Source organism: Triplophysa rosa, linkage group LG6, assembly GCF_024868665.1.
Source record: "Triplophysa rosa linkage group LG6, Trosa_1v2, whole genome shotgun sequence".
NCBI lineage: Eukaryota > Metazoa > Chordata > Actinopteri > Cypriniformes > Nemacheilidae > Triplophysa > Triplophysa rosa.
The window spans coordinates 16,418,814-16,441,640 of NC_079895.1; the positions used below are offsets into that span (position 1 = coordinate 16,418,814).

Sequence of the window (22,827 nt, forward strand, 5' to 3'; positions counted from 1 at the left end):
GATAATGTGCTCGTTTTTTTTTGTTTTTTTGATAAATTAAATAAATGTATCAGTTTGTCAATTTCAGGTAGTGGCTAACTGATTCATTCGCCGTTTTTATTAGGCGTTCAGCTGTGCTTACTTAGCCTATTGTAACAAAGCAGGCTTTGGTTATTCAAATATCAATACAATTTATGCGTATACACAGCTAACTGAAACCTTACAGTTAAAATATAGGCTAAATCAAACCAAACAGGTTTAATGTTTTAATATGGAGAGAAGTAGGTATAAGCTTGGTGTGATAAAACCCGTAGCCGAAGTGTTTCAGTAATCTCTTGTAGAAAAAAAACATTGAAATTATTAATTTTGTAAACTGTCCTTTTACTCCTTTAATTCTGTTTAAAATGTTTAGTATTTTATGCACCGTTTGTCAGTTGTGCTACAGTCTTTATAATTCATCAATTTTCTCAATTCAATACGCGCAGAAGTTTTAGAGCAGTAACGTTTTAATATTATTAACTTAATTAGCCAATTAAGTTTCGCTTTAATACGCTCAACAATATTAATGGATATATATGTATTTTGTTGGTTTAATCAAACTGTATTATTTTATAGCTATAAATTCGTATAAGAGGTATATTTAGCTATTCTATTATACTAATTTTAACAGTTTACAGTGATTCATTGATTGTTTTTGTTATAGTTTATTACACCTCTAAGATAAAAGATCATTCTTCATCTTTCCAATTGGAACCATCAACCAGGTGGAAATAGGCCTCATGTTACGTTAACACTTTCATATAAAACTTAATTACGACAGCCCCTGCCAAACGTTTTGAACAGAATGCACAGAAGCAGAACTTGCCGTCACTACAAAGTAAAATCGCCAGTGTAAAAAAGGTCAAATTAACTTTCACAGTGTATATATAATCCTATATAATCCACACTTTGAGAGTGTGTATTATATATACACTGTGAGTGTTAAATTGACCTTTTTTAACACTGGCGATTTTACTGTGTATTAATGTATGATGTCTTTACTGTTTTAGTGTGGATTTTGAGGAGCATAGACACTTTGAGATAACAAGCTTGTTATGGGAAGGGGATCTGTGTTAAGGTAAACGGGATTAGTTTTGCGGAATGATTTATAAAGAATCGGGGGATATGCAAGGTAAAACCACAAGGCTCATGTAGACTTTTTAAGGGCAAATATAAACACTTAAAAATACATCAGTTTTGCATTCCATTTGACTTTGTAGATATGTAGATAGAACCTTTTTGTTTTCTGAAAAAGTAAACAAGAATGGGTGGGTTTAACTCAGTTTTGACACAAATGTCATTAAGAACCTAATTACAAGGTGACGATTAGCTTCCATATAAAAGCTTCCATATAAAATATAAAAAATTCATCATTAAATACCATATTAAATGACAAATACATTAAGATAGTCATTTAATTTGGGGGAAATTAAAAGGTTATTACAAATCAAAGAAAAGTTGACCATTTCAAATGGTCAGAAACGCCAGTTGTTTATCATAAGATTGCTCAAACCGACATTTTACAATGACCTGCACAAATGAAATACAAAAAAATAATAATATATTTTAATTGATTAGCCATCTATCCGTTTTTAACATTAACAAAAATATCTTTAAATAGCTATTCTTAATCTGTTTATCAAATAGAATAAAGTTTATGTAAGATGGCCATCTCAAAAGTCCAACTCAGAGTTTCTACACCACGCTCATGTCCCTCCTCATCCATTGGACGACATATTTTGGCTCTTTCTCTTGCTATGCTTTCCATTGGACGGTCTGCATTTGACAAGCAGACAGAGGGTTGCCCTTAACGCTTCGAAAAAAGTTTTCCAGAAGTGAATATCAATCAGAGAGACTCTAGGAGAGAAAAAGAGAGGCAGAGAAGTTGGACGGAGCCGCAAAACATCGACATATATATATAGGCTATAAGTAAATCTTCCTCACGGACAAGGTATTGAGCCAAAGAGTCTTTGCTGGGAATGGGTGCTTATATTTTCGAGCCTTTAAAAGGCAAACATTAGCTTTAAATTTGGATTACCGTCTTCACCGGACAGCAAAATCAACCCGTTAGAAACATTTTGCGCGTGCGGTGATCCTGCGATTGCCGGAAGGAGATTTTTATTTGTCCTCCGTTGGATTTGCAGTGGGAGAGATGAGTGACAGGAGGCGATCGGCCGCCGCGCTGAGTTCACGAGCTCACGCCTTTTCGGTAGAAGCGCTGATCGGGACGAACAAGAAGCGGAAGCTCCGGGGTTGGGAAGAAAAGGAACTGGAGCTGTCTATGGAGAGCCTCGCGAGCAACGAACAATTGGGAGACAGCGAGGACCCTGCCAATTGTCTGGATATCGATCCGGGTTAGTGCGTGATGACACATGGTGTCTCGTGTAACTGCAATTTTGACACCGTTTACAAGCTAAGGTGTTGTTCTGGAATATGATTCGTAGGCATTGTTAGATGTGATTCCACCGTGTAGCCTATAGCATAGGCCTGCACAGTTGATCCGAACATCACTTTTAATTCTGTGAAGTTTTTCAATAATATAAAGTCAACAATTATTTACAGACTATTGTTTTTTCCTATTTAAATTATTTTGCATAAACAGAGACATTATGATGCTCTTTAGTAAATTCATACTATTTCAAAGCCCTGTTTTTTTAACCTAAAACCATAATTATTTATAATACTGATATACGAAAAATATCTGCAATGTCCCACCTGTGAGTTTAGAAAACATAATCAGTGGCAGATTATTAAAAAGTTCGTAGTTGAAATTGTTTCGTGTCTGTAACTAGAATCCACGAGGGCCCTGCAATTTTGTTAATGGTTAATTAGACAAACAGACTGTACATTAAAAATTAATTGGAAATATCACAGCCCACTTTAATATTATTTACTGTAGATGTCTCCAGATCGTCTCATATTGTAATTGCTCTTGTGAGTTCACTGTAACAGGCACTTATGGACACAATTGTGTGTGTATGTGTGTGTGCGTGTGTGTGTGTGTGTGTGTTTCTCGATTTCATCGCTGTAGTTCAACTGTTGCAACGTTAGTCATCACTTCATTAGTCTCGCTTCAGAAGCATTTGCCATTAGGCAGACCATTAAGTTGCAACAGGCTGCTGACTGACCATTTTTATACATTTTTTATATGCTTTTGACGCCGGTGTTAAAATATGACTACAACCTAGAAAAACATAATAGTATGCATGATAGATGAAGGTAAATTAAGCCATAGTAAAATATAAAATAGCGTAATTTCATTTAATTTTAGAGGAACATCAAAGACTGCAGGTGAGTAGTCAAACGCCTTTTCGTAAAATCGCCTTTTTAAATAAATCTACTTATACTTAATTCACATTTCCCACCTGTAGGCCTAACCTTTCATTTTTAACTTCTAGGATTTTAAAATAGGCCTACCGAGTTTAGAACGAATAACGGTACGATGTGCTCTCTGATGTTTTTTCAATTGGATTATTACGCGATTATGTGTTCCGGGACAAAATGTCACAGTAGGCCTGTATTACGCAGATTCTTTCATTATGTTTTGTTATAAAACAATCTGACGAACCCAAAAACACATAAGGTGACATGTCAAAGTTATGTTTTACACTTAAAAAAGCATTGATAAACGTTAAGCAAATATTTATGTGTTTCTTACATTCTATTAAAAATAAAGATATGGACCTTTAGGTAAAAGTAAGAATGTTTTATTTTATTTTTGTTGTTTTTTAAGAATAACGAAAAGTTCTTAAAGTAGAATAGAATATTTATTGCGACACCACCGGGTTGGTACAACGGTGCAACCATGCAAATTATAAATTAAGCACAATCATAAATTATTTAAGATAAACTAAGTGGCAAATTTCAGTTTAGCTAGTGGCGCTATTTTATATTTTCTCTGTTGCGCATACAGGATAAGTGACTTTTTAATATATTTACAAACAGACACGATCGACAATTTCTATATTTGAGTCTTCATTTCTCACTTCCTTGAGCAATGCGAGTTTACTAAAAATTACATAAACAATTTCGGATAATGTTCAAAACCTTCAAATTCACAACCTCCAGCGCTTTCATGAGACTGATGACTTCAACCACGACCATGGAATAGCGGACTGACAGCTGACCCCTTATTTATTTTAATGTTATTAGTGTTTTGATTTATGAACCACAATAATTTTAGAAGTTAGAATAAATTAACTTGATCGATGTTTTACTGCAATGGCTTGGATCTTGTTACAGATTTCCATCTGACTAATCCCTGTCATGATCTTTTATTAATTTTATATTTGCGTTCTTTTTCTTTTAAAACGTTATTGTGATCAGCCGTAGACTTGCTGATTAGTTCCACTTTTTTTTCAGTAAACAGAGTTTACTGAGAAAATGAGTGCTTTACTAAAATAAATGTTCTGCAAAAACAAAGTGATATTTACTTTTATAGATTATACATTAAAATTTAGGCTAGACAAACCTTGATTTATGATACCGTTTGACGACTTAGCCCACGGACTAACTAGGCCTATTTAAAAAATAATTATGGATATGATAAATATGAAATTCTTCAATAAATATTTTTGTATATTTCCGTAATGTTCCCTTATGCTGTTTTTTATTTGACGTCGCTTACATAATTCACAAAGAGACAAAGTTAAAAACGAAAAACGACAGATGTGTATATTTAAATGGATTCTTAAGCTTTATTTTTATTACCTCCCTCTTACATGAGACTGAATGAAGTCGAGCGGAAACAGGTGGTTTTGTTCCTGGTGGATTGGGTTACGCTGCAATTTCATGCTTAGTGGGTCGTCTGTACCCAAAGAAATAATTAGGTGATTCTCAACCAAATCAAACACTGTACAAGAGAGTTAAATGATTTTTTATGTGAAGATGATATTTTGCAATATTCTACGTGGGCTTAGCATCAGGCCCAATTTGAATACTACAATCAAAATATATAAATAAATTACTTTAAATAAAGCAGAATTTTTTTGTTGCGTTATGTCTTTTATATAGATGCAAGACAAATTCATATATGTTTACGCATTCTGGACTAAGTAAACTAAAACTTGTTTGAAGTTCCTAAGATTGGTTTTATCATTCCCAAAGTAAGCTTTTGTTGTGTGTTGCTGTCCAATTTGAGGGAAATATCAGCCGCTTTCTCGGTTTTCGTTAAAGCGAAAGCTATACTTTTCCTTATGCTCTATGTAACTTTGGCAGAGGGCATTAAGATAGACACTCTTGCTGAATGGGCGAAGCCCTTCCCAGCTTAATAACAACAGCTCATAAACGACAACACATTGACAAGTTTAGATGGAGTCGACAGCCATCGTTCTAACATGCCTGAGAGAACGTGTGATAGTTGCTGTAATTATGCTGATAGAATATCTCAAGAAGATGCTGAAAGTCTGGCTCTGTCATGCTAAGGCTTTAGGGCTTCATAGCTTTTCTCCACTGTCCTCAGGGGTTCTGGTGTGCTGTGCACATCGTGCTGGTGGTTTGGCCCGGGCTTCTGGCCCTGTCTCTCTGCAGCTTCACGGTTGCACATTTGCATGACGTGTACAGCCATAACAACCTTGCTCAATGGCCTTTGTAAGTTTTGAAGTGACTTGAAGAATAATGTGTAGATAAAACAAAAAATAAAATGTTTAAAATTTTATTTTTAACTATCATACTTAAATTTATTTTTGTTAAGTTTGTCTATGTGCTGCATATTAATAACATTAAAGAATCTTGTTTACCTGATTGCAGGGTGATAAAAAATATCGCTGGTTTTTGGTTGCTTTTGCGCTTTGATTTTTTTGCTGTTCCAAAAGACGCATAGGCTACATATTAGCTCGTTTAGGATAAACTGGGTTTTGGATGTGTTTTGAAAATGCAATAATTGTTTAGTTTTATTCAATGAATACTTTTAGACTATAACTAACTAACATGGTAAATTCTTTGTAATTTCTCAATGGTTAACTTATTTTTACGAAATCAGCAAGAACGAAAGTGTGAAGAATTTTATGCTCTTAATATCAGCCCGTTCTTTCACATAAATTCTTCACGATCTACTTTCTAATCGTTATAGGACTTTTTTATTTTTGGTGTCCATCCGTTACAAATATGCAGGGGTATTGGAAGTAATGTCAGTGAGTTGGTTGACGTGTCCCCCGCGTGTCCAAAATCATCAAATATGAATACAGTACATTTTATGCATGCAGCCAAGCGGTGGAATCAGATTTTACACTTTATTTATTTTGCTTTATTTTTCCTTAAACATTCAAGGCCTCATCCATGATTGTTTAAACAAATCCTAATCGGTCTCCTTTACTGCTACAGGTGATTTGGTGCTAGCACTCAATACTGTCAACAGGCCTCTTGAGGCCTCCTTTCTGCAGTTGGCGTTTATAATGATTTTATATACTCTTTGTAGATTCGGAGGCCAGCCCGGGTTCTGACGGTGAGGGTCTGGCAGAGAGGACGTCCTGCTCGTTCGGCTCCCCGGCGGACCTGACCCCTGCCTGCGATCCTTCACCCTCAGTCTCTATGGAGGAGATCCAGGTGGAGCTGCAGTGCGCTGATCTGTGGAAACGCTTCCATGACATTGGCACAGAAATGATCATCACAAAGGCAGGAAGGTGAGCCCTTATGAAATGTAAAACAAAGCAAGTCTACGAGAACGAGAAGTGGAGTGTAAAACATGTTGTAACAACATTTAATGCGCTAACAATATTTTTCAGTGCGCTACTGGTACCGTATTGCGGAAAAAAGAAATTGTCACATAGTGGAAATGTAAAAAGTATGGACAGCTATACCCAATTAATTAACTTCTCATAGTTTTTTTTAAATAAAGTAGGCCTATTAAAATGTTAAACTAAATTATAGTTTAAAACTAAATTATAATTGCATGCATGTAATATGTGAGAAAACCAACCTGATTACATTAAATTACATATAGCCTACAAAAGTATCAAGTAGCTTTATTGTAATAACCTATAACAATATTTTTATTTGCAGGTATTATAATCAGCCTATTGTTATTATTATTTAGAAAGGTGTTTTTCTGATTGTATACATAAAAAAATACCCATACATGCGTACGCACATCACACTCTCTTTTTCTGGGACACGCATACAGTATAAAGTTGTTTCTCAGGACGACGTTGTTGCGCACAGGGACTAACATGAAAACACTGTTTTGGGGGGAGCTAATGTGTTACACATGGGGGCAGGGGTACCTAATCACAAACCACAGCCTGCATGATGAGCTACGGTGGGGCTATACTCACCCACTCTTATAACGTCAAGCGCAACAACACAACAGCAACTGTTTCTAATTAATTTGTTTAAAATATGTTTTTCGTTCCTTTGCTCTTATGGGCGGCAATTACGGCCCAAACCGAGCATATAACTTAACCTACACACACAGTAAGACCTTTCGTCCCATTTTTTATAGCAAGGTAGCCTATTTCCCCGCCACTTTTACACTTTACGATCAAACCAACATGAAAACATGTCTCAGTTGCTTTGTGTAAACCCTTGTATTAACCGGGTAAAGCGTGCTAAAGAACACTTCCTAAATTGTGAGACTATCAAATAAAGATAATTTAATAGGCATTTAGCTCGGTTAACATAACAAATGAAACCAAGAAACCAGTCTATTCGTTTTAGACCCACACAATTTTTTAAATGGTTGTTATATACAAACCTTTTAATTGTTTCCCATATTAACGGAAAATGAATGCTTTTTCCTTGCGTTGCAATGAATAGTCTATTTAATACAGAAATACATCTGTTATTTGCAGTTACCATTGATTTGTAATGTTTTTTAAAAAAGACATACAATTACATTTAAACAAACATTTTGGGGGAATTTGTTTTTATAATTCTAAACATTATGGTTATATTTATTTTCAGTGTCTTGAAGCTTTATTAAGAAACGCTTGCTATATTGCTGTGATTTAACATTTTCGTAGGCTACTTGCATCAATAGACCCTTTCTTCTGATTTTTCAGAATTGTGCAATAAATTTTGCGGCTTGAAATTATTAAGAAATATTTTGTTCGTACCAGTATCTTTTATCCAAGGACATAATTGGGGCATAAACTTTTAACAACGTTTTCGGCTAGTCATTCCTATTGTGTTTATTTTAAGTCACAAGAAGGCTATAATTTCTTTCTCTCATTTTAGACTCCATCAATAGTTGTGTATTTTGTGTCCATGCTAATAATAATGATGCCTATGATGTAGAAAGAGTTTTTTCCCTCATTATGAACAGAACGATTTATGATGTTTAAATGAGGACACAAATAACACAAATAAGTGGCTTTTAAAGTTTAAAATATGCAATTAAGCAATAATGTCTTACACAGCAGTCTGAAATGTTAAATATTTTTAATGTATTCATTTAGTTTGTGTTTGATCCATTTAACTGTCAGAGTTTGAACTGATTAAATCCCTACTTGGTTAGTGTGGTAAATTGCTTCTACATTAACCTTGTGTATCAATATTTTTATTTTCATTTGACTCTCTATTACCATTTTGACAAGATTATTTTACTACATTTGTACCGTCACTGTTTAAGTAATTGCAATTTATTTATTGATAATAATTACACCTGTTCCATTTCAGGAGAATGTTTCCTGCTATGAGAGTTAAAATCGTAGGACTAGACCCACATCAGCAGTATTACATTGCCATGGACATTGTACCTGTGGACAACAAAAGATACAGGTAAGCACAGCTCAAGAGACTGTAGCACATTTGGCCATAAACAAGAAAACCGACCCCTCCTGAAATGGGACAGGAGCTCAACATGTTTAAGAGATACTGATGGCGGCCCTGACAGAGTTGCCATATCAGCATTTAAGGTGGTGTTGTGTGTCCCTGTGATTGTGCTCTCACCATGACAACTTTCCACCACACATGCTTCCAGACAAGCATTACAAGCATAATGCAACTAAACCTTCATGTACAGTTTGCAAAAGTGCACTTGACCTCTCAATATTTACTTTTGCTGTGTGTCTTTAAAAGTTTGTTGCTGCAGTTAATTTATTTCTAATTTTCTATAATTTATTTCTAATATAATTTTAATTTTTACCTTTTTCGTGTTGAACAACTTTTGATATTAAATATGTATTAGTAAATGTTAAAATGTTAATAATTAACACAAATACATGTAAACTTATTGAAAAGTGTTACAGTTCTTCATCATTCAAAAGCATCAGATTTTGTTTGTATAACTATTTGAATAGTGTTTATGCTTTAGTCTCACACACTGCTTGTTGGGATCAGAACTGAAAAGGTTTGACATCTGAACCTTGTTTCAGGGGATTAGGGGTAAAGGGAGAAGGATATTTTGGTCATTAGTCATATAACAGTGCATTACATTTACATAAAATGTGTTTCTGCTTGTTACAAATAAAACTGCGATTACCAGTCTTTTCTTGTATATATTTATGTAATAGGATAAATAGAAAGGTAATGAATGTTTAAAATCAACTGTATAATGTTTTCTGCTTTGAAAAACATTACCCTGCTGGTTTTGTTACACATTCATTATGTTGTGAAAAATTGACAACACAACAATCGTCAAGTTCAATGATATTTAGATTAATGTATGCATTTACTGAAAATAAAACCACAGTCATCCAAAGACTGGTCTTGAAGAGAGCCATTTAGTGTCCCCAAATATCATAGAGGATTTTAGAAGCCAAAAGATCTTGTAAAATTAAATAGGATTTTCTTCCTGGCTGGGGAATTTACCACAAGGCTTTGCAAATGGAGCAGAGAGCTGTCACTGGAATGCCTCATATGTCTCGCGGGCTCGGGTCTGGAAACGTAGCCTTTATTGGAATTTACTCACTTTACTTAGGCGCACTGCCCTTTTCAATGGACATAGAGTTTATACTAGACTTGTTAAAACTTTCTTTACATGTTACTTGAATTACTTTACTCTTTAATGTGGCCATTTGGTATGGGTTATACTTAAAAGAAGAAATAGGAAAATGCAAAGCAACCCAGATTTTTAAATATCTGTTGCAGTCTCTCTCTCTCTCTCTCTCTCTCTCTCTCTTTCTTTCTTTCTTTCTTTCTTTCTTTCTTTCTTTCTTTCTTTCTTTCTTTCTTTCTTTCTTTCTTTCTTTCTTTCTTTCTTTCTCCGTCTCTTATTAATGTTTTCACAAATATCCCATCTGTATATACTGTATGATGGCTTGGTTGTCTCCTCGTTCTCTTTTCTTTGTCCAGCTGTCCACTTCATACATGCTTGAGCTCTCTCCCATTCCATAGGCGCACACATTATTACATAGACACACATGGAGCAAACACTTCATGTACATACAGAGTGCACAAAGCAGGGTAGAGTAACTGATACTTACTCCGTCATTAACTTACCCAATATATGATTTGGTCAATTTACTGCTGTGTTGTAGGTGTGTGAAATTAATAAAAATACCAAAACACCTGCACTGTCATAACATTTTCTTTGTGGTATATGTGTGTACATTTAATTTAAATTGACTCAAACAACTTGTATGTTAGGTTACATCACGAAAGGACATTTTTTAAGGATTATTCTTCAAATAAAGCTGACAACTGCTTTTTCACATTTTACAGCTAGACTTTGTGTCGCTTTGCATTTCTGCATGTAAACACTCTTGCGTGTGTACAGTGTACTGATGTATAAATATCGATAGACTCTAAGGGGCAGTCGCTCAACCATCTGTCCAAAAAGGTGTCATGTAAAGTCGGATCATTATTGATCGTGCTAGTGCCAGATGGCAGAATTACGAAAGATGAAAGAGGGCTAATCAAATTTCCAGTCCTTTTTGGGCTTGGGTTTCCCTCTTCTTTAACACTTTCCCTGCTACACAGAGCATAACCCTAAACAGGGCTCCAAACAGGAAATTACAAAAACGCCTGGCACTCGAGGTGCATGTGTTTGCGTGTGAGGGAAAGTAAATGCGGGCAAGTGACAGGGTTTGTGTGTTACAGCACAAACTTTTGTACAGATATCTTGTTAAATGACTTATCTATTCAACATTAGATCAAAGAAATGAATGCCTATGTGTGTGCATGTGGGCTGCCGTGGTGTGCTCTGGGAGAGAATAATACAGACATGGATGATGTTTAATGCTGCCAAGCGCTAACAAAAGCAGTCAAATATGAGTTTAGTCCATGTTTGATGAATGATGACTTTGGCAGAAGTGGTGCAGCTAACCACTCTCAAAACTGAGCGTATGGCCAGAACTAAAGGCATCCAGCTGTGCCTCGGGCAGGCAGCTGCGGGAATGCCCTGCAAACATTTTAGAAGTACCCAAATACTCAGTTATCAAATCAGCATTAGTTGCAGTATTAAAACTTTTTAATGCTTTCCATTTGTTGTGCTTTCAGCTTCTAACTTAGTGACATCTCGTACATGCGTTTGAATTAGGAGTGAACTAATGAAGACAGACAGCGTTGTTATTTTAGGCAGTCTAGTCTTTTCGATACTTTATTTGGTTTGTTTATTTAGTCTTTGAGTTTGTGTTCCTTTAGATTTTTTCCATTTAGAAAGTGTAACTCTGGTAGGCCGTGACAAGTCTGCAGCTAATAGTTAATAGGTTCAAAATTTGAACCGTAATTCAAAGTGGTACTTTGTTTCCTGGTATTGTGAATCTTATACATTTAGGGCCTTTCTGTTGGTGATTAAAAAGTTTGTGTAAACACAGAGTAGTTTGTTGCTGTTACGGCTTATATGCGCAGTAAAAGACACATCTGTTTATAAGTGCAAAAACTTAATTTAAAGTATTTTCATTAATTGAGGGTTGAATGCAGGATATCAGTATTTATGGTATTATTCATACAGACTATGGGCTACAAAAAAATGGTAAAACCATTGTCTCCATTTTTACAGGTATGTGTATCACAGCTCAAAGTGGATGGTTGCGGGTAATGCGGATTCCCCAGTGCCTCCCAGGGTCTATATCCACCCGGATTCGCTGGCTTCAGGAGACACCTGGATGAGACAGGTGGTCAGCTTTGACAAACTCAAACTCACCAACAATGAGCTGGATGATCAAGGCCATGTGAGTGGAAACATTTTAACATCCTCAAAACCTCATTTTTGCAATCTGTGCATATTAAAAAATTCACCACAACATCCACCTAAACACACTACTACAAAAAAATATCTATGAGACAGCACGTACACCTGCTATTCCAGACACCTCCACATCATAGGATTTATAGCACACACACAAGTTGATGGATGATGACCCAATAGACTCCCCCCAAGACATCTGTATATTCTCTCAAGTAAGAAAACCATTACTCAGTGTATTCTACGAAGGACTGGCAGAACTGGAAAAAGAACGTTTTTAATGTACCTGACTGATATTCCCCATGTGTCTGAACACAATTGTGGAAAACAAATGGAGCATGAGCACATGGTATTGTTTGAAAATGTATTTATGATTTTTCCCCCAACATACGTAATGTATTCGAGTATGTCATCCAGATCTTTTCGATCATTTTTAGGTCCAGACAATTAACCTCATGCAGTGAAGGACAAATTTTGATGCTTCTTTTTTTGTACAATGTATTATTCAGTGTTGAAGTTTGACTTGTGCCTGTGATGTAAAAGTGAGAGAATGTGTGCACATGAATGATTTTATTCTTGAAGCATCAGATAACACTCCCACATCCCCAACGCGTTTTGCACGGTTGTCATGGTTATGTATTGTTGCATCGACAGTGGCTTTGAAAAATGGGGTGATACGTCCAGCTCTGTCCGAAATAATGAGAGCCACAAGAAAAATGTACTTAATTCTCTCAGTATGGTTTAAAAGGCTCAAGATGGTGCTTGCTCCTTCCAGGAATGTTATTTATTATGTGCTGCATTTGTTAGATTAATGTTGAGAATTATTTAAAGTGATACTAAGCTAATGGTTACAAGTGTCGACTTGCTCTAAATGGGGATGAAAATTTGGCTTCGGCATAGAAGTGATATAAAGGTTTTTCTCGAAGTGGAACAGTTGGATTATTTTGATTCGTATCACTGACCTTTTTCAGTTGTACATCTACATATAGTATGACCAGTAGAACAGTGCTTTAGGTTATGAATGCACATTGCAGGTCTCACATTCCTTGCCATAATGGAGACATACTGTGCATCAGCATTTTAGATGCAGAGTTGGTGTTAGCCGCACGAGGCCAAGTCTGCGAAGATCGCTGCCACGCTGCCATCTTCTCTGGATATGCGGCTGTTTTCACTTGAATCACTGATGTTATCGCTCGAGTATTCTGACAAATGTAATTACATATGGGTGTTAGAACTGCAACAGGCTGGTGTTTTTTCAGGAAGAAGAGAGCGGACTTTTCATATGCCACAACCTCGTAAAAAGAGACTTTATTTTTTGTTCGCCTTGAGGGCGAGCGAGGGTCGGAATTGAAGTTAACCCTGGAACGCCCTGTGTGGGACCGTGCCTTCATAAATTATATCAACTTTACCTCCCTCCTCCTGACAAAAAATAGCTACATTTATCATTGTAAATATATTGCAGTATTGCTCGTGTAGAAAAAAAGATGTGAAATTGTGTTTCTATTGCAGTATTAAATATAAAAAATTACAATTTAATATTAAAATGAAATTCTGATTTTACTTAACATACTTGCTCTTTCTCGGTCAGAGATCGCCTGCAAATTTCTTGTTGGCAGATTTAACTCAGAACATGTTCCTGATCCCAAACATCTAATATCTGTGGGGTTACAGCAATGTGGCTTTGAGCACTTCCTCTGTGTTGAGCTGGTGTTGTCTGGCCTTGGGCATCACCGGCGTCTCCTGGGCCGTGCATTTGGGTCGAGTAGAAATGGGGAGGGAACTGGAATATTAAATTTACTGTCATCAAGCTGTTTTGCAAAGGCCCCTCTTCTCCTCCCTGACCTCCTTGGTTGCGGCAGACCCTGGAGACGCACACTGACACGGGGAGTAATTAGAAACAGGCCGATGGCCGGAGGGAAAACTGCAGCCTCCACGCTTTGACGCCAGCACACTGGTGTGAGATACTCACCCCGGCCTGATTCATATCTCATAAACATGTGTACACACTGTGATACAACATGTTCTCATATATGACCTATGTGGCTACAGGCACAGGAACGTGCAGCTTTCATATTCACAGCCTCATTATGCCACAGGCCTGTAATACATACGGCAGGAGCCGCTTAAATGCACTTTTGTAAATGCGCCAGAATAGGTGATGAATATGACTCTGTTTATTCCTAGATCATCCTGCACTCCATGCACAAATATCAACCCCGTGTCCATGTGATCCGGAAGGACTTCAGCAGTGAGCTTTCTCCAACAAAACCTGTTCCCACCGGGGAGGGTGTGAAGACTTTCAGCTTTCCAGAGACCGTCTTTACCACAGTTACCGCCTACCAGAACCAACAGGTCCATTTCTGACAGTCAGTGTGTACCACTGTAAAACCTAGACAAAGCAAAATTTTAGTAGTTAAAAAATATTAAAATATGTTTTTTTGCATAAAAAAATACAAAAAGATATGTGACTTGTTCATTTAAATATCAAAATTTTATTTAGTTTGTTTGTTTTGTTATTATTATATATAAAACGTCTAAATCTAAATAATACTGAATTTGTCTTTTTTTGGGTCTCTTCTCCATAACAGATCACCCGTCTAAAGATCGACCGCAACCCATTTGCCAAAGGTTTCCGGGACTCTGGAAGAAACAGGTAGATTTTCTCTGTATCGTCCGTGCTGCGTGTGCAAATACACACATATCTCAGCGACGGCCTTTCATATTGAAATCCACCCCAGGAGATCCCTTCTATAATCCCACATCCCGCTACATTAAAATCACTCCCTCATTCGGCTGCCAAGAAAACTCTGTTGATCCGTGATAAAGCGATTTGATTGAGGGACAGCGGAAAGAAAAATCATTCTTTTTCTCGCTTTTTTCAAACTCCCTTCCACCCTCTTCTGTCTTTATTTCCATCTTTCCTCTGCTCTTTATTGCTCCGTCTCTGAGACCGTGAGTCAGAACGGTCATACACTGAAAGTCTGAGACAGGCCCTCAGCACATGAAAGCACGCTTCCATCTGGAGAGTATTATCGCCACAGATATTTGAGACATCTTTTTTCATTTTTCAAACAATAGACCGCCTGATTTATGGACTAGCGTTAGTTTTTCATTGCAGAAAACATTGAGATGAAAAGATTATTCAGGAGCAAGATATATATAGCGAGAAAGCACTCTTGCCCTCACACATATATCCTTATTTAACTAATGCTGCAAAAATATAAAGACTTTATTGTACAATAAACCTGTTGATCCATCACAAAGTAACCACAGTTCCATTTTTGCAATAGATCCCTCTCGTTCCAGTTTACAAACCGCAAATTAAGTTGTAATATTGGCTTTAGATGATCGGTGGAATCAATTGCACTCGACCAAGACATAAATCAATAATTGAATGTAAATCACAATCAGTCTTGTTAGCCACATATTACTTTATAGAAAGGAATTTCGTGACAAATTCAATCGGGTAGTATGCACCTCCAGTCAGTGCTTAAATCATTACCGTGTCTCACTAATGAGCAAGAGGGAGTGGAGGAGAAATATTGCCTCTTAAGGCACACGGCAAGGCCCGGCGCAGGAGTAGAGAGGAGTAAATCACACAGGAAGGGGAGGCATGTACAGAACAGAGATGAAACATCACCCAGATTTATGTTCACACAGTAAAAACCTGCTCCTTTTTACAGGCTCTGGTTTCCTCCGACTCCCCCCTCCTCTCTCCCTCCCTTTCGACCGTCGTCTCGAGTGCGTAATCTGAAATTCTCACCTGCTTTCTCTACCTTTTCACATTTCTGCCGTCTTTCTCTGTGCAGGACCGGGTTGGAGGCTATCATGGAGACGTATGCTTTTTGGAGGCCCCCGGTGAGGACGTTGACGTTTGAGGACTTCACCAACATGCAGAAGCAGCAAGGTGTGTATGCAGTGAAGGGTCCAAGTGACAAATATCCAAATTCTGTCAGTATTCACCCTGCATGTCATTGGAAATATGCGCTAGACTCTTTTCTTTTGGCACAAGAGAAGTTTTTTTTTTGAGAAAAGTGGTTTTGTGTCCAAACAATGGAAGTCAATGGGGGCCAATGTTGTTTGGTTACTAACATACTTCAAAATATCTTCTTTTGTGTTCTGCAGAGAATAATATGAGAGTGAGTAAATAATGATCCTCCCATTTCCAACCCTGCAAATATTGAAGGTTAACCAAACAACAAAGTTCAAGCAACATAGTCTCCACACTGATCTTTTAACATGTTTTCTTGAATAACAAAGGCCTCTGTTATAAAATATTGCTTCATCGATCATGTAATGTTTCTGTGTGACCACAATAGTGACATAACATTAACTCTCTAGCCTGTAGGGAGCTCTACTATGGGTGGGACAAGTTTTAAAAGTTTGGGTTTTGGTGTCCAGGAGTGTTTGTGTACCTGCTTGACATATCTTGATTCTCAGTCCCTTAAATGTAAAAAAACCACCTGTTTTGAATCCTTTTTCTCACACCCTGTCTACACCGGAAGTGAGTTGTGTGTCAAAATCAAATCCATTCTACTATAAACAATAAAGCTGTCGACATTGGGGTCTCATCGCTAATTGTTCATACAGGCAGATGTAACATTTTGAATATTATTACAGATGTAAATAAAAAAATATAATAATGAGTTTCCATTGATAATACAGTTTGCAACACGTCATCGGTCACAGGTCGAAAGGGTGTCACACTTATTTGATTACAGAACACTTGTTCACCAGGCTTATACGCATAGATAATATTATGGTCCAGATGATCAAATGCTGATGTAACTATATTTTCCCACCCTGGGTTCATCATCATAAGGTCAGAGTAATGTGATCATGCTATTTTGTCTGAGTGGACATCTGTTTGTCATCACAAACTCCTCGAAACAGATTTAATGTTAATTAAAGTTCTCGCACGGCTGACACAAATGTGAGTCCTCTCCTTGCACCACCTGCCCCCCCCACAGCCTGTAATGGATTGCCCTCACCAAGTACATGCAGATCAATTGAAGTAATTACTTAAAGGAGCTGTATGTAACATTGACGCCTAGCGGTTGAGTTTGGTATCGCAGTCCAAATTCAAAATATTGGTGAGGGTTTTTCCCGCCCCTCCTCCTCAGGAGTGTAATGGAAAGCATAAACTCTTGCACTGTAAGTTTATCTGATCATTTGTACGTTTGCAGTGGTTTTCTTGTTTGCAAATATAACTCAATCAGCATCTTGTTTCCGAGGTTACGTCCTCCGAAGGTCGCATTTACAGGCCATATTGCTGTCTCCTTTAAATAACTGTAATAAAGTTGTATATTACTCCTCGTAAGTTGTAAAATAATATAGTAATCCTTTCTAAAGTCCTATTCGCACAGGATTAGTATTATCTGGGGACCTCTGGTCATTTGTAATAATCGCAGAGATTGTCTGTGATCTTAATCCCGTGCGAAACGGCCATGTCTGTAATTTGTCAAGTAAAAATTCCCCCACAAATTACCTACCATATTTTGACAAACACCGACGTCCTGTGATAATATTAGTCCAATGCGAATCGGCATCTCTGCGATTTGAAATTTTGAACAAGATTTGGCAGGATCGTATCTCATTTTTTCAAGGTTTCTGTGCGCCTTTTCAGTGATCTTTCGCAAAGAATGGAAGCTGCGTTGGAGTGTTTTCACAGTATTTTGGGTGCTGGGTTATGTCGCTACATACCAGACAACAATAATATTGGCAGAGAGAAAATATTCACTATAAAAAAACATGACAGGATCAGAAGAGCGAAACAAAAAAGAAAGAATATATGGAGATGGATGACATGCATGGCAGCATGCGGTAAGGAACATTCTTCTGTTTACATACAAGTACACCTACAACGACAAGACTTTCAAGTAGGGCTGTCAACGGTAACGCGTTAACGCATGCTATTAATTATTTCAAATTAACGCGTGAAAAATATTTAACGCAATTAACGCAGCATCCGTTTGTTTTGACATCCTTTGTCTAGCGTTACATTATGTAATCACGCTCTTATTCGAGCGATTTGAAACAGTTGCTTTGACATGTTCAATGAAGATAGCTTCTAAACTGTGGGACGCGGCAAAACGCAACGCGAGGTCCAGCCTGGTGTGTACAGTAACGGGTTAAAGGTGGCGTCGGTGAATCTCTGTCAGACAGCGCATCCGTGTTAAGCGCTCTTTTGTGCCATGTTAAGAAAGAGGGAAGCGCCTTCACGTCATATTCACGTCCGGGAGATAAGTCAGTAAATTCGAGTAAAATCACAGAGTTCACTTATCCAGTGCGAATGCGCAACATGATCACAGACAATCTCTGCAATTATTACAAATGACCAGAGGTCCCTAGATAATACTAATCCTGTGCGAATAGGGCTTAAGTTTGCAATGTAATAGTACCGGTAAGGGTGGATTCTGCTCTGACCCAGATTGTTTGTTTGCTGCAATATGCAGTGATTGTCGCCAACTGGCAACCGAGCTGTCGAAATACACTAGTGGGTAAATCGTCAGTGGGCGGGGTCACACATTCCGGCACGGAATGCACATTTCAGCGTGGAATAACTGGCTATAGCGTTGTTTTTTGGACAAACCAATATATGAACTTAGCATGTTTCCTAAATGTCTACGAACATATTAAGGTATTGTTTTGATTTAATACAGTAAAATTATTACATACCGCTCCTTTAATTTCTAAGCACACTTGAAGCTTCTCTCATTCCAGCCTAACAACGGGGCAAAACGTGACAACACTGCGAGGTCTCCTTTACTTCCGCCAACAGAGTAGAGCCACGACTAGCCGACCAGATGGGGTTCGTCTAAACCTCAGCCAAGAGAGTTCAGACTTATTTAGAAGTCCATAGTTTATGTCCCATTCCCAACCATAGACCAGACCAAATTTTTGAAACAACAAACTGAGTGCTGGCCAATTTCTCATTAATAACAAAATATGTGATTGATACGCTATAGCTATTATTCAGTTCCAAGTGTTTGACTTATTCGCTGTGCATCTCTGCCAATTGCTTTTTTCTTCTATGAACATATGCCCAAACGCTGGGGTTTATACTGAGAGAAAAAGGCCAGCTCAGAGTTCTGTTGACCAGACATGCGTGCTTTCAAACTCAAGCCACATTTGCTGCAGTGTCCCTAAGATGGCTGCAGCCAGTTAGCTGACATAAAAAACCTAAGAAAACTAGAACCAAGAAACTGAAAATTTAGACCATTATCACAATGAGATCATGTGAAAAGTGGAGTTCCATTAGGACTGGTTTGCACTTCCCAACCAAGTCACAGTTTAAGAAATATTTGAATAGGTTTTAGAATGCTGGAAGACAAAGCTGTCATTTTCAAACTGACCCAACAAACACCAACAGAGTTGGTCACTGATCCAGCAAAACCCAACTGTTGGAATTTAGCATTCGTTGTCATTTAGACCTAATATCGTGCACTTATGGGTTAATAAGTGGCCAAACTTGAACAGTCCTCTCATTTGAAAAGATGCCGTGCTCGCCCTAAGGAGCCATCGAGACTGCTCGTGGTCCGCAGGATGAAATAAGAGAAACGCTGTCAGTGTGATTGTTGGACAGTGTTTGTGTTTTTAGAGCTGTCTCTCTCTCTCTCTCTCTCTCTCTCTCTCTCTCTCTCTCTCTCTCTCTCTCTCTGTTCTCTTCTTGTGTGTGTATTCACGTATTCTTCATGCATAGATGTGTGTCCTCAGGGTTTGTAAGTTTCTAAATGTTTGCTGTCTGTATTTTTCAGGCGGGAGTACTGGCACCTCTCCCACTACCTCCAGCACGGGCACCCCGTCTCCTTCTGGTGCGACACACCTTCTCTCCCCCTCTTGCTCTCCTCCTACTTTCCATCTGGCCCCCAACACCTTCAATATGGGCTGCAGGGAGAGCCAGTTGTGTAACTTAGGCTTGTCTGAGTACCCGGCTTGCGCCAGAAGCAACATGGCCGCCCTGCAGGGCTATGGAGGGCTGGCCGACGGTTCCTACGGGCGCCTCCAGACAGCAGGAGGCCCTGTAGCCTCGGGCCAGGGCTCAGATTCCTTCTTGCCTCAGAGGACTTCTTCTCTTATCGCTGCAGGGATGCAGGGTGGGGTGCACACCTCGCTGGGCGCTGGAAACAGCAGTGGAGGCAGCGGCGGGGGTAAGATGGATGCATATGGAAGTCAGCTGGCATCTTTTCCTGCGTCGCAACTGCAGTACGTAATGCAAGCAGGGGCAAACCCCGCCTCCGGGTCGTCGGCTCCGTCAGGCACCTCCCCTTCGTCCGCCCACATGTTCACTGGGAGCCATCATCACGTGCAGCAGAGCACATACAACGCTTTTTCCCTTCACAATCCTTACAACCTGTACGGATACAACTTCCCAGCCTCGCCGCGCCTGGCAGCCAGCCCAGAGAAGCCTCAGGGTGGCTTGCTGTGCTCCTCCTCATCGGCCGGAGCATTCGCTGAACGCCAGTACCTGTCCAACAGCAGCATGGACAGTATGCACATGATCGGCAACCACACCGGCAGCCAACAGGGGGCCAGCAGCTGTGATGGACGCCAGTATGGCTCCTCCACTCAGATGTCCATGCACATGGTTTGAAACAGTTGAAAAACAAAACAAACCAAAAACAGATTAAAACACAGACATATGCTGCAGGTCTTTTTCGAAGCTTTCATAATTCGAAATGTCTGATGCATTGCCGTGTACTTCGACATTGTTGCGCTGCTGGTGACGCCAGCTATTTTAATGTGGTGTTGGTATACGAAAGACTTATCATCTCATTACACAAAAATCTGACTGACAGAAACTGCGTGAAAGTTTCTTACATACTGGTAAATGAAATACAATGGATGTACAAGCTACAATGGCCTTGCAAACTTAACTTAAGTCTCTCTTGCCGACTGGCTAACCTCAACAACATGCAGAACTGAACAAAATTTAGAGGATGTTCTTGATGGATTCTATTGAGAATTCCTATCTGGTGCAATACTGAGCGCAATAACACAGCCCCACAGACTCTGAATGAGAGACATCAACAAAACTGTGAGCAAACACATTCAGTCGGGATTCATTTTTGTTGTTGATAAGTGGTAAAATGTGATGCAAGAGGTCATGATATAATGTTGGGAAACTGAACAAGATGAGGTCTACAGATATACTGTAAGTAAAATGGACATCTGCTCTATTGAAACGAAATGTTGAACTTTTGGTTGGAAATGGCTTGACTGCATCCTGAGATGATTACCTTCATAAACATATAAGCAATAGTAAATGCACGCAGAGGTTTGAAATTGTTGTGTGGATAAAAACAATAGGAAGACAAGGTAACTAAGGTATATGCTTTTGAGTGTTGTAGATGAATATATTTAAATGCTAAGCAACGATACAATTATATGGCCAGTCTATGGTGAAATTAAAACAGTGTGGGGGAGAAATGAACAAATACTGTTTCAGGCTTTGAAGATTGTAAATGCCAGTGCCAAGCACAAGAAGTTCATTAAATAAACATTATAAGTCGTCTGTATGTTTGTTGAAAAATCTTGTTTTGTTGTTTGATGGGTCTTAAATCGTAAAATCACAGATTTGGATGACAACAAGATACAGTTTAAGAATATATTAATTTTGTAATAAATTAAAATTGTGTTAATCTATATACATGATCTCATACAGAGAGCGAAGCATTTTAAATAAAGTCTGTATCACCACAATCTGAAAAGCGACACTACAATTTCTTTACCTTACAAAAATAATTAAAAGTTGTTTTATTTATTGTGTGATTCATAGAGAACAATCAATCCCATCACCCTCTCCGGTTGCAACCCTCTTATGCATATTTATTTACCATCTATTAAAACCAAGGGGTTGACTAAAGAGACAGAAAATGATTATCTGAAAATCCATATGTGCCAAAACAAATTTTAAAACAAAGAAGTAATCCTGCTGTTTTTTTTGATACAAAGAAGAAAGAGATGACCATGTGGATCACATTCATCCATCACAATGTAGTGATGCACATAAACACACCACCTGTTTAATGCGACTGAGAGATGAGGGAAGAGAGGAATATGTTAGATGTTGTATGCGGGTAATTCTTACATTTCTGGTTTTAATTTTTTTCCCTCCTAATACATTTACAATATGTATTTATGATCACTTGTCTCATGTCTCTGGATTGACCCTCATTATCCAGACACGAGCCTCAGTGATTTTAAAGCATAATCAGCATCCATTACACAGATGTCTTCAGAAGTGAGTAATTTTCTCTGCTGCTCTCTGTTCCTCTTTATTTTTCTTTTTTCTTCAAATCATTTCTCATCATGTGCTCAGTTCCAGCCATGAAAAATCATATCTGAATCATCATCAGAAAGTAAAAAGGACCGTGGAGACGTCTCCCTGTATTGGAAACACCTGTTTTCCAAGTGCAGACCTAGTAATGACTGGATGTACAGACGAATAACTATGATTTCATAATTTGGCACATCTTCCTCTATCTGGACATCAATTCCAACAATTATTCGCTTTTATTTGTCTGATGTTTTGAAACAGCACTTTGGCAAAATATCAGGTCACCACCAAAGCTTTTTTACATTCAAAACAGAAAGGCAAATATATGCAGAAATGTTCATCTTGAAGTCTTAACAAAGGTTAGGGATGAGCTTGTTTACCTAATTCTGTTAATCATGATGTAAGAATATTTACTTTGCTTTATAATGCTCAAAGATTTGATGAGCAGTTGATGTGAAAGGAAACT

General features: G+C 38.1%; 1 protein-coding gene across 1 annotated transcript; it reads left to right on the forward strand.

Moving 5' to 3' along the window:
• Positions 1–1,873: 1,873 nt before the first annotated feature.
• tbx15 (T-box transcription factor 15) lies at positions 1,874–21,775 on the forward strand. Its single transcript, XM_057336025.1, has 8 exons — positions 1,874–2,372; positions 6,434–6,638; positions 8,632–8,733; positions 11,897–12,068; positions 14,267–14,434; positions 14,671–14,735; positions 15,892–15,989; positions 19,840–21,775. The coding sequence occupies exons 1-8, from the start codon at positions 2,171–2,173 to the stop codon at positions 20,673–20,675; spliced, it is 1,848 nt and encodes a 615-aa protein (XP_057192008.1). The 5' UTR covers positions 1,874–2,170; the 3' UTR covers positions 20,676–21,775.
• The last annotated feature ends 1,052 nt before the right edge of the window (positions 21,776–22,827 follow it).